The 11,167-nt window shown below is 43.5% G+C and overlaps 5 protein-coding genes across 5 annotated transcripts; 4 read left to right on the forward strand and 1 right to left on the reverse strand.

Annotated features, from left to right (window-relative positions):
- Window positions 1-497: 497 nt before the first annotated feature.
- Window positions 498-2,837, forward strand: BCIN_05g03450 (hypothetical protein). The gene is made up of 5 exons (XM_024692959.1): window positions 498-848; window positions 911-1,128; window positions 1,198-1,250; window positions 1,302-1,644; window positions 1,697-2,837. Exons 1-5 carry the CDS (start codon window positions 607-609, stop codon window positions 2,623-2,625), a joined length of 1,785 nt encoding a protein of 594 aa, XP_024548743.1. The 5' UTR covers window positions 498-606; the 3' UTR covers window positions 2,626-2,837.
- Window positions 2,838-3,301: 464 nt separating this feature from the next.
- On the forward strand, window positions 3,302-5,419 carry BCIN_05g03460 (hypothetical protein). Its single transcript, XM_024692960.1, has 6 exons — window positions 3,302-3,749; window positions 3,803-3,913; window positions 4,020-4,382; window positions 4,456-4,602; window positions 4,778-4,913; window positions 5,024-5,419. Exons 1-6 carry the CDS (start codon window positions 3,430-3,432, stop codon window positions 5,081-5,083), a joined length of 1,137 nt encoding a protein of 378 aa, XP_024548744.1. The 5' UTR covers window positions 3,302-3,429; the 3' UTR covers window positions 5,084-5,419.
- A 1,570-nt stretch (window positions 5,420-6,989) lies between these two features.
- On the forward strand, window positions 6,990-7,865 carry BCIN_05g03470 (hypothetical protein). Its single transcript, XM_001559862.2, has one exon. The coding sequence runs from the start codon at window positions 7,100-7,102 to the stop codon at window positions 7,802-7,804; it is 705 nt and encodes a 234-aa protein (XP_001559912.1). The 5' UTR covers window positions 6,990-7,099; the 3' UTR covers window positions 7,805-7,865.
- A 9-nt stretch (window positions 7,866-7,874) lies between these two features.
- BCIN_05g03480 (hypothetical protein) lies at window positions 7,875-9,134 on the reverse strand. The gene is made up of 3 exons (XM_024692961.1): window positions 8,938-9,134; window positions 8,402-8,885; window positions 7,875-8,353 (listed from the first exon to the last, which is right to left on the reverse strand). The coding sequence occupies exons 1-3, from the start codon at window positions 8,959-8,961 to the stop codon at window positions 8,034-8,036; spliced, it is 828 nt and encodes a 275-aa protein (XP_024548745.1). The 5' UTR covers window positions 8,962-9,134; the 3' UTR covers window positions 7,875-8,033.
- Window positions 9,135-9,363: 229 nt separating this feature from the next.
- On the forward strand, window positions 9,364-11,147 carry Bckin28. The gene is made up of 2 exons (XM_001559861.2): window positions 9,364-9,792; window positions 9,854-11,147. The coding sequence occupies exons 1-2, from the start codon at window positions 9,606-9,608 to the stop codon at window positions 10,867-10,869; spliced, it is 1,203 nt and encodes a 400-aa protein (XP_001559911.1). The 5' UTR covers window positions 9,364-9,605; the 3' UTR covers window positions 10,870-11,147.
- Window positions 11,148-11,167: the final 20 nt, after the last annotated feature.

Below are 11,167 nucleotides of genomic sequence, written 5' to 3' on the forward strand. Positions count from 1 at the left end.
ATGCTCGGAGAACAAGGTTTTGTCAAGATAGCAAGTAACGTGAATCTAACCAACCAATCATAACTCCAGCCCTGAATATCTGTAGAAAAATCTTCTCCTCGCTCTATCATTTGATTGGATATCACAAATTTAATATTGATAGCGGATCTTTGCCTTCTTGTGTAGCGGAATGGAGCCATCTACCATGATCCCACCAAACAGAATGCTATCTGTATGGCTCACGGGCTGGACCCCTCTCCATAATTTAGTTATGGGATTACGGAAGCTCCGATTTTACTGCCATACGATAGTCACACGGGTATGTATAACAATAATACTGCAACTGCTGATTTCCGAACTCGAAGGGATGGCACGGAGACCAAGTTACGCTAGAAGCAATAAGTAGGTATGCACACCGTAAACTAGCTTTCTTTTTTCGCCATACAGTACTAGTACATATGATATATGTTGTACTTGTAGCTCAAAGATCTTCATCTTCATCTTTCTCTTCATATCTCGATTGATATTCAATCGTCAAATTTTCATCCAAGCAATAAACTTCGCGTATCTCTTCAAACCAGCCCACGGTGACGGGACAGAGATATCGACACCAATATTCAACACAACATGGGTTTCAGGCCATGGAGAACAAAGACTGACGGCTTAGTCTCTGAGGTTGCCGTCGGTCCTGAGATGACAGCGTATCCTGATGGTCTCGATCACAAGAATGATGGCCTCAACACAGCCGTCAACGATCCAGCAAGTTCGGTCGATGATAGACCCGTGGAGGATGCTCAGCATGGTGTTCAAGCAGTAGAAGCTGTTACTTTGGTCTGGACCAAAAACCAATTATATTTGGCATACGCATTGTGAGTTGTTAATTATCTTAATGAATTCTTCACTATGGGAACAAGGCTCTAATATGAAATAGCATTTTCCTCGTTTTCTTCGTGATTTCTATGCAACAACAAATCCAGAACAACCTTTCGGTCTATGTTACCTCTTCTTTCATCCTCTTGCCTTTGACTGGTACCACTAGTATCGTATCAAGCATTGTTGGTGGTGTCTTCAGACTTCCAACTGCTAAATTTATTGATTTGATTGGTCGTGCCGAAGGATTCGCGGTCATGACCGGTTTCGCTACAATAGGTATTATTCCACCACCTTCCCGTGTCACAGTAATTCTTGGCTGCCTTCGATGTATCTAATCATGTACAGGTCTGATCATGATGGCTGCGTGCAAGAACGTAGAAACTTACGCAGCTGCACAAGTGAGTATTGAGTCTAGTCCTCTCTCGACTCGTAATCACTAACAGACTTAGGTATTTTATTGGTTGGGATTCGATGGTATGATGTATGTCCTCGATGTCTTCATGGCCGATACATCAAGTCTGAAGAATCGAGCCTTGGTTTTCGCTTTCTCGACTACTCCATATATTGTAACAACATGGGTTGGACCTCCTGCTGCATCGTCATTCCTCAAGACAAGTGGATGGCCATGGGCCTTCGGTACTTTCGCAATCATCACTCCCGTGATCTGCATCCCAATTCTTTCACTTTTATGGGTTAATCAAGGTAAGGCAAAAAAAGCAGGCTTAATCAAGAAGATCGATAGTGGCCGCACATGGACTGAGAGCATCAAATACTATTTCTGGGAATTCGATGGTAAGCCTATTTCAATCTCACGCATGTTGATTCTCGTCTAAAAATTATGCAGTAATTGGTCTCCTCCTCGTCTCCGCTGGTTTTGTCCTCTTGCTTCTCCCTTTCTCCCTTGCCTCCTACCAAAAGGAAGGTTGGCACTCCGCTATGATCATCGCCATGCTCGTCATTGGAGTATTGTGTCTTATCGCTTTCGGTTTCTTCGAACGCTACGCAGGCCGCAAATCCTTCATTCCTTTCGAGCTTCTCACCGACCGCACCGTCGTAGGTGCCTGCCTCTGCGCTGCCTTCTTCTTTATCTCCTTTTACTGCTGGGACTCTTACTTTTACAGCTACCTCCAAGCAGTCCACAATCTCAGCGTCACCCACACTGGCTACGTCACCAACATATATTCCATTGGTTCTTGCTTCTGGGCTGTAGTCATCTCCTATGCCATCCGTGTCACCGGACGTTTCAGATGGCTCGCGCTTTACTTCGCAGTGCCACTCCAAACTTTGGGTGTGGGTCTTATGATTCATTTCCGCCAGCCAGATCAACCTATCGGATACGTCATCATGTGTCAAATCTTCATCGCATTTTCCGGCGGAACCATCTCTATCTGTGAACAGATGGCTGTCATGGCCGCTGCACCACACAAAGGCGTTGCGTCTATGTTAGCACTCATTGGACTTTTCAGTTCTGTTGGAGGCGCGATTGGTGTAGCTATTTCAGGAGCAATCTATACCAACACATTCCCCGCAGCATTAGCACAGAAGATCAGCGACCCAGAATTGGCAGCTCAATTATACGGAAATCTCCTTGTCCAATTGGAGTATCCCGTTGGCAGTGTGGAGAGGGATGCAGTCTGGTATGCATATGGAGAGAGTATGAAATGGTTAGCTGTTGCCGGAGTGATATTCTTGATACCTTGCTTCGTGTTTGTAGGCATGTGGAGAGATTACAAGGTCGATGAGATCAAGCAAGTTAAGGGAACTGTTGCTTAGAGAAAAGGGAGTTCTTCTTTTCTGGCGGTGAGAGACGATGACTTTACTTGATGAAAAAAATGGGGGTTTGCACGGTCGCACCCTTTCTGATATACCCGTTATGTTATGGTAATTAATGTTGATGAAAAATGAGAAGATGGAAGTCTGAAATGGGACACGTAAAATGGATTATTCGAGTCGTTAATGAAAATTAATTATAAAGCTATTTTTCATACTTGCATTATACACACATCGTCTTTCTGTTATTGATTTGTCAAAGGTATCTTTTTCAATTACTTTCAGCTCGATTTTCGACGTGGCTATTCTGCAAGAGTGTCCCGTTGCATGCCAAGGAAAAAATCAATACTGGATAATAGTGTCCAAGGCCAGGCATCACTTTCTCCAGTGACATCGACTATTTCCATACGAGAAAAATCATGAACCTTACCCGCTTCTAGAAACTTTCCCCTCCATAAGTGACATTCATGATAGCGGCTTACTGGTCCCGAGACGGCAAGTGCTGAAAGTTCATCCATTCCTACTCATGGGCTGATTGATCATCTGAGCCACAAATTATATCTTCATGTACGGAAAAAACCAGATAACTTTTTGGACGAAGCTCAAACTCATGAAAATGTATAAATTGAACTTTCCTGGGGCTGTATTCTCCTCATGAAAAGTCATTTCTTCTTTCTCTGGTAGATTCTACACTTAACGTCTTCCTGAACTGCGAAATCTCAAAGAACTTTCTACTCCCGTAGAAGGCACGAGAAGAATCCCTTTCTCATTATACAACACCTTCAAAACCGCTCATCTTGGCTCATTATGCGTTCCCTCTTTCTCTCCCTCGTACTCCTCATCATCCATACCCAAATCTCTCGCGCCGAAACTACGTGCATTGATTTCAGATTTCTGCTGTTCATTGATTACACCCAGTACCAATTCGGCTACCCCCCTTTCAATGACAACTACGATGTAGCTACATATATCCAAGACATCAACCGTCGCGACGCCGACAAGACTTTCCATCCGATCTCAGGCAGTCTTCCTGGAAATGGAACTTTCCGTTTCTCGGGAACATATTGCGAGCCGGTAAATGCGACTACTTTATTAGTTGCCACGCATGGATTAATTTCTGATAGAACGTAGGTTTGCTTCATTAGCTGTGGAAAAAGCGAGTATTTGTTGACTTGATTAGGTATTGGGATATACAATACCAACCTGAAAAATACAACTTCGCAAATTACGTAGTAGGGAAAGGATATTCGTTTCTTTCCTATGATCTTCTAGGGGCAGGTCGTTCTCAAGTGTACGTGTAAACGTTTTTCCCCTCGCTCAAGTGATGTTCCCCTCCACGAGGAAGATTCAGACAATCCAAATACAAATGATTTTATATATTATTAACATCATTATAGAGTTAGCGGTTACACTCTCCAACTCCCCATGCACGTTGCTGTCCTCGAGAAAATCCTCACCCGCATCCGCGAAAATTCGCTTTTTCCAAAATCAGTCGATCATACTGTGCCCAAGAAAATTGTTCCCATAGGGTTTAATGTAGGTTCCCGCATTACAAATGCAGTCATAGCCAAGAATGCTTCTCTGGCAGATGCAGTAATCCTGACCGGAGTCGGCTACAAAGCCAGCGTTGCCAGCTCCATCGGCTCTCTCTTTTCGAGCTGGAATGGAAAGATTGCAAGTACGGTGGATAAGAAATGGGAGGATTCGGGATATGATTCGGGGTATCTGGATCAAGACGATAAGTTTGCCATCTGGAAATTGTAAGAGAGACGACTTTCATGAAAAATTGTGGGGGGCTAAGATCGAGAAAATGCTTACGGTAATTCGATATAGGTTCTATAGAAAAGGGTACTATGATACGAATCTTACAGATTCATATAGCACAGAACATCGATTTCCACAAGCTATAATGGGAAGCGCGACGGCGCCTCTAGTCAATCCGAATGCGAAAGCTTTCAAAAGCCCGGTGTTGGTCATGAAGTATGTATTATACCGACTTCTCGGCTCCCCGATAATCTTTGTTTATTATAATCTCATTGAAAAACTACATTGAAGTGCTCTAGAGATGTCAAAGAGGGTTTCATAAGTATTCATTTCGATGCGTAAAGAAATTTCATTATACTTCGAGATTACAGGCTGACTCTTCAATCCAAAGCGGCGAATACGATTACATAAACTGCGGTGGCAACTGTCAAGGCATTCTGGGACCATCAGCTAAAGAAGCATTCCCTAACTCCAAAAGATTGCAGACTCATGTTCAGCCAGGCGCAGCCCACAGTTTGAATTTGGCTGTAAGTTCCCCCTTTTCATGTAACCTGATTCTGTAGTTGAATTCAGTGGCTGTGGAAGTTCTCATTATCTAGACGTCGATTAGTATTAACTGACGCTTGCATAATAACAGTACAATGCAACGGGTGGCTACCAGGTTATTGTAGATTTTCTCAAGAAAAATGGGTTCTGAATAAGGGCTGTAAGAAGCTTCTGATCTTGGAGTTGTTGTTAGCTACAGTACTGCCCATCAACCTTCATTTGACAGAGAGCCATTACGCTTCTTATCCGAAATGAAAACTCTCTCAAGATATATTGGATATGGAAATTCAAAGAATTTCCCGTCTCCGACTTCCACGCACTCTTGTGAGCGACGGTGAAAGCCGGAATGGGGAAGTTTGTGATTCTATGCGATGTTTCTGTAAAGCTCACACTCAATTCATAAAAGTGATACAGAGAAAGATAGGCAGTGTCTATTCGAATATCAATACAATGGCGCGAATATTGACGTAAAACATCATCGATGGCAGTATTCGCATTTTACGCACCTATTTTGAGTTATCATCTCAAAGTTGGCATCTCATAACCAAGCATGAGAAATGATTGAAATGAGCTTGAAACTCCAAATGGTTGGAATTCAATACAGAGTACCTTAAATCTAGGTGTTGAGTTGAGTCACCTGCATGGCTGCAAATATAAGCAAGCGCTGCAAGGGTATTATTCCCACGTATATCCCAAAAAACACACTTTCCGATTGCTACCTATGACCGGCATGAATCCAAAAAGTGTTAACCCATCAAGTAAAAGGAAAAAAGAAGATCTCTTGTCAACCATACCTCATACCCATTTCGTCATCCCATATGCAACATCTCGCACTCCGCCGCAACCGTTACCAAGGCTGAACTAAAAAGTCCAAAAAAGTGTCGTCCCTATGTCTTGTATCACCTGTGTCTTGATCCAAAGTACGAAGTACAAATAGGAACAATATCCAAGGCCCATCGCGACTTTCCTTTCATTCAAGCTTTCCAGACGACCAATTGCCGTAAGCCCAACTTTCTCTTACCTCTTAGTCATATTTTGTATGAAACCCGGCGTAGATAAACTACACGATTTTGGGGGCTCATCAGGGATTGATAGAGTAAGATTCCTGACAATAAGCCACCAGTACGTAGCATAACCAATGAGATCGTTTCCCCTACCCCCTTGGAAGAAATAAGAGATAGGGCTGCCTTCCCCTTTTGTTTCAGATGCAAGTAATATTTCGATCCTCTCACCGATTGGTGCTACAAAGCGCAGTAAGACACAGCCGCCCGTGTTTTCATTTTCAAAGGCACGACTGGTAATTCGTACGCCGGTTATTATAGGCTGAGTGTGGAAAGTGTTCTTGGGGAAGCTTATTCATGAACTCGTGGAGGTCATAGTTTGCGGATGCTTGTTTGATGACTAGAGTTGCCAGTCAGGGTGAGATGAACGGACCTACATATCTGACTCGAATTATATACATGCATGCATGTATACTAGATGATCTCATCTCATCCTAATTTACTTCACTAGTAAACCTTGACTCAAGTCAATCTATATTCTTCAGTACTCGAACAATCTCCTGAAAGTCTGAAAGAAGTACTATTTCTAATTTCGAGGACATGTCACCAGAATAAAAATCATGTCAAAATGTCTTTCCTTGTGGGTGAGATCATCTTTAATGTATATGAGGCTACATTCGGTGCACAAAGGTGGCTTGTCAAGTTCACGCATCTCTTTTACGTTTTTGTCATACCATCCTTAACCCATCGATTAAAATAATGGGTGAGAGAAAGGAGCCTCACCCACCTAAAACCTACACCCAGCCTGACTCGACTTTGGATCCGCTGACAAGGTGTGTTGAATTGTGGCAATGTCGGTAATGAAAAAAGACTGAGTTGAATTGCACCCACGTATTGAAGGAATGGCACATGGAAAGTTTTGTGGAAGTCAGAGAAGAGAGCTGCCAGCGGGAAGTATAAAAGGTAGAAAGACCCCCAAAAGGATTCATTCCTTGTCTTGCTCTGAATCAATTCTTGTACGACATAGTTAGGCTCTAATTTCTACTTCTTTTCGCTGATCTTGTACCTAGCTTGGCCAATTACAATCAGTATCATCTCTTGATAGTCTTTCGATAGATTCTTGTACCAATCCACTAAAAAAAGCAAAAAATATATACTCTATCACTATGGCTCCAGCCGCAACTTCAACTATCGCAGCGGACGAACTTAATCTCGACTCAACGCCTTCGCGAAGTCCAACTCCTACACCGCAAGATGTAGATGCCCTCGGCCAAATAGAAACACAATACGTGCTCCCACCCCTTCGTACACTCTCCGAAGCCGAATACATAGGCGTCTTACGTTCCATTGGTGCTACGCGCCCAGACAATCCATCGCAACCAGTTGAAATAGCTTCTGCTTCCCCTCTCTTCTCGTATCGGCACTTGCCTAATGGCCTTTATAAAGATATTGTCCAAACACGTCAGAAAAGCCAACTGGTGTACTATCTCTCTAGTACCTTTTATAGTCTTGCATTAATCCTTCAGCTTCTCTTTGGAGCTGTGTTGACTGCTCTCGGATCTTCCTCTGCCGCAAAATATGGACTTGCGATCACTATATTAGCGGCCGCTAACACAATCAACGCGGGTTTGATAGCTCTGTTCAATAATACAGGAATGCCGGATAGGTTCCTGAATGATTGGAATGAATTCGAGGATGTTGAGATGTTTGTGAAGGAGTTGATCGAAACGGGTTTGGTGGATGCAGATAAAACTAAAGAGCAAGTGGTAGCAGGCTGCTTTGTCAGATTTCAGGCGGCGAAAATGACTGTTAGGAAGAACAAACCAGCGAGCTATAATGCGACGACGAAGGAAAGTCAGAAAGGGAGATAATTTTTACATATGTGGGTTGGAAAGATGACAATGCTATTGCTTGAGGGTTGCTTTTTTGGCAGAGAGAAAGTGGGCCAGTACCGGATATTAATGGATATTTGCGATGAATGTTTGCATTTAGTAACGGCCTACTTAGAATAATCTAGAATTTTTGTCTCTTGCTTTAACAAGGTCATGGCCGATTCTAATTGCGGGAATGATATGTATAGCTAAAGTCTCCAACCTTTTCTCATCCTGGTGCAACTCCCCTGACCTCCTGTACAACAGCTTGCTTCCTGCGACCATTAACCTGGACCATGCATTCTTCGGTATAAACTCCAAATCTACAGTCTTTCTCTTTCGTATTCAATGCCGGGAGGAAATCAAAAAGATATGAAAGGATGTAAAAACAGAAAACATAGGACACGGCCCATTCGATAGCAGCACCCGCATCCCAATTCTTTGCTATGAAGACATACCAATATGCGAGACCGAGAACGCCTTCCAGAGCAATAAAAACGAGTTTCGTGTAAGCTGAAACCATCAGGTTCGCATGCGTGTCTCGATACTCTGATTTGTGTCAGATTATGTATGATGGGAACAAGGAAGGAGACATACTAGATCCCATACGATAATGTTCCCAAAATTGAAAAAAGGCACTAATAGCATATCCAGAAATGAATAACCCCACCATTGTGTTGTGTATGGTCCTATATCTCCAAACATCGAATATGCTCAGAAAGATCAAGCCCGTGGATCCAATCACAGCCGACACAATGCTCAGATAAGCCACTGCTCTCTCTGTATTGTCTGTGTTCCTTGCGAGACGGCCTTTATGACGAAGTGTGCGTTCTGCAACAAAACATCCTGCGAGCAAGAAAGTGGTCAGGATACAACCTATTACAAATATTGGCTGCATTTCTTTGGTAGCTCCGATATCTGATACGTATGGCACTGATTGAAATTTGGAAGCCATTGATGGATAAGGTGGTCGGGCTAATACAGCGGGGTTAAGGTGATCGTGAGGGGGAAAGACAATAAAGGCTCCGAGCAGCGCATTGAGTGTAGTAAACCAGATGATAGCCGAGGCCGTGGGGATCATCTAGCTGTTGTCAGATATCAAGTGAAGAGCAAGTTCTGGTAAAAAATCAAACCCAATATGAAAATACCTGCCACATGATGGGCGAGAGAGGTGCAATATTTAGGATTATCGATATTCTAAGCAGAAGCGCAAGAAGATATTAATGAATCAAGAGAGAAACCAAGCCAATCGACTTCACATAGTCCCAACACCTTAAAGTGAGTGCATGTGGGTTGATTATCGATGACAGACCGTGAAAACTCCCTTCTCAACAAGAAGAAGATACTGTACTTGTAGTTCATGAAGAAGAGAATGAACGTTCAATGTAGAAAGAGCAATCAATTCCACTTGGAAGACAACATTAGAAAGCTCGAAATTGTAGCTTATTCGCTCTTGCCTTCATGGGCCAATAGACTGGCGAGCGAAAATACAGAACTCTTGATTACACAACGCACATAAACTTCTATGGCAATGTACAACTAAGTGTCTACAATTGGTAGATGTACAGCTCGCGTCAAAATGACAAAGAGATCACTGAATGCCCGAAGCCACCTTTGCGAGAAAAGCTGATGATTAATCAATTGGCGCTAGGACTTCAATATCTCAGCCTTGTCAACCCCGAACTGTGCATCAAAGCCTTGTGCTCCAAGCTAAGTCAAATACCCGACAAATCGTAAATCAAACAATTCAAAGACTCGGAGTATGGTGCGCTAGGATCGTGAACTGCCGCCCCGATTCAATATGGCAGTTTCACCTCTCATTGTCCCATCTGCGGGCTCTGGCGAGAGAAGTGCAAGCAGATCGAAGCTCTCAAGCGCCGTCCCCAGTGGTAATGGGACTCCTTCCGATGGCCCAGCTGCAAGTGCCGGCACAACTTATGATTTAGCAGAGCAGATGAACGAGAATGAGAGATCTAAATATGTCAAAGGTACTTATTCCATGGTATTACATTGTTAAGCCGTAATATAGCTAACCATTTAATGTCTCAGGCAAGAAACTCGGAGAGGGAACTTATGCCAACGTTTATCTGGGCCACTTACGGACCGATCCTAAGGTTCTCGTCGCTATCAAGAAGATCAAAATACAAAAAGAATACACAGAAGGAATGGCACCCGATGCCATTCGCGAATTGAAGCACCTCCAGGAAATTTCCCACCCTAATGTAATATCTCTCCTCTCAGTATTCTCTTCCAAAGATCAAAACCTGAACCTCGTCCTCGAATTCCTACCTCTCGGTGATCTCGAAATGTTAATCAAAGACGTTGATGGCGTACGCTACGGTGCAGCCGACATAAAAGCTTGGATGGGAATGCTTAGTCGAGCCATCTGGTTTTGCCACGAAAACTTCGTTCTACACCGCGATATCAAACCAAACAATTTGTTGATTGCTGCAGACGGAGAGGTCAAACTTGCAGATTTTGGTTTGGCGAGAAATTTCGCAGACCCCCAGCGAACTATGACATCGAATGTTATCACACGTTGGTATCGACCACCTGAGCTGTTGTTCGGCGCCAGACATTATTCTGGCGCCGTAGATATCTGGTCAGTTGGACTTGTATTTGCTGAAATGCTTTTAAGAATTCCATTTCTAGGTGGTGAAACTGAGGTTCATCAAGTTTCTCTAATTTGTCAAGCTATCGGCACACCAACTGAAGATAATTGGCCGGGGGTTACCAAATTACCAGAATACACAGTACCCGATCCACCAAACCCAGTAGTCCCACGGGAAAACTATTTGGGCATGTTTGGAACAGCTGGGCCGGAGGGAGTAGATCTGTTGATGAACATGTTGATACTGGATCCCAGCAAAAGGATCACGGCAAGGCAGGTCTTAGAACATCCTTGGTGGGCATCGGATCCTAAACCTACAAAGAATCAAGATCTCCCAAAGAAGAGAGGTGGCGAGGAAAAGATGGGAGAGGATTTGAAGAGGAGACCGGGACTAGTAGATGACGATCGGACAAGTAAGGTAGCGAGGAAGTTAGATTTCTCTTCTATGAGGTAAAGATTTTGGGCCACGGACATTGTGCGGCGTATATTGTCATCTGGCGTCAAGGATGAGGCGTCAAGGATGATTCATAAGGGAAAATTGCAGATAAAGATGCGGGAGAAGCTGCTCGTGAAGCTGCCATAGAAAGACTAGACCTCACTGAAGAACAGACGTGCATCTTTCGCTCTCGCTGGTGCTACTGGGGTTGAGCACAAAGAAGTTGTATTTGATGCAGCATTTGCTCTTCTCCTAGAACCAGCTGCAGAGTGTACTGAATCTACTGGAAACGCACAAAGGTTGAAATTATATAGTC

Source organism: Botrytis cinerea, chromosome 5, assembly GCF_000143535.2.
Source record: "Botrytis cinerea B05.10 chromosome 5, complete sequence".
NCBI classification, from domain to species: Eukaryota; Fungi; Ascomycota; class Leotiomycetes; order Helotiales; family Sclerotiniaceae; genus Botrytis; species Botrytis cinerea.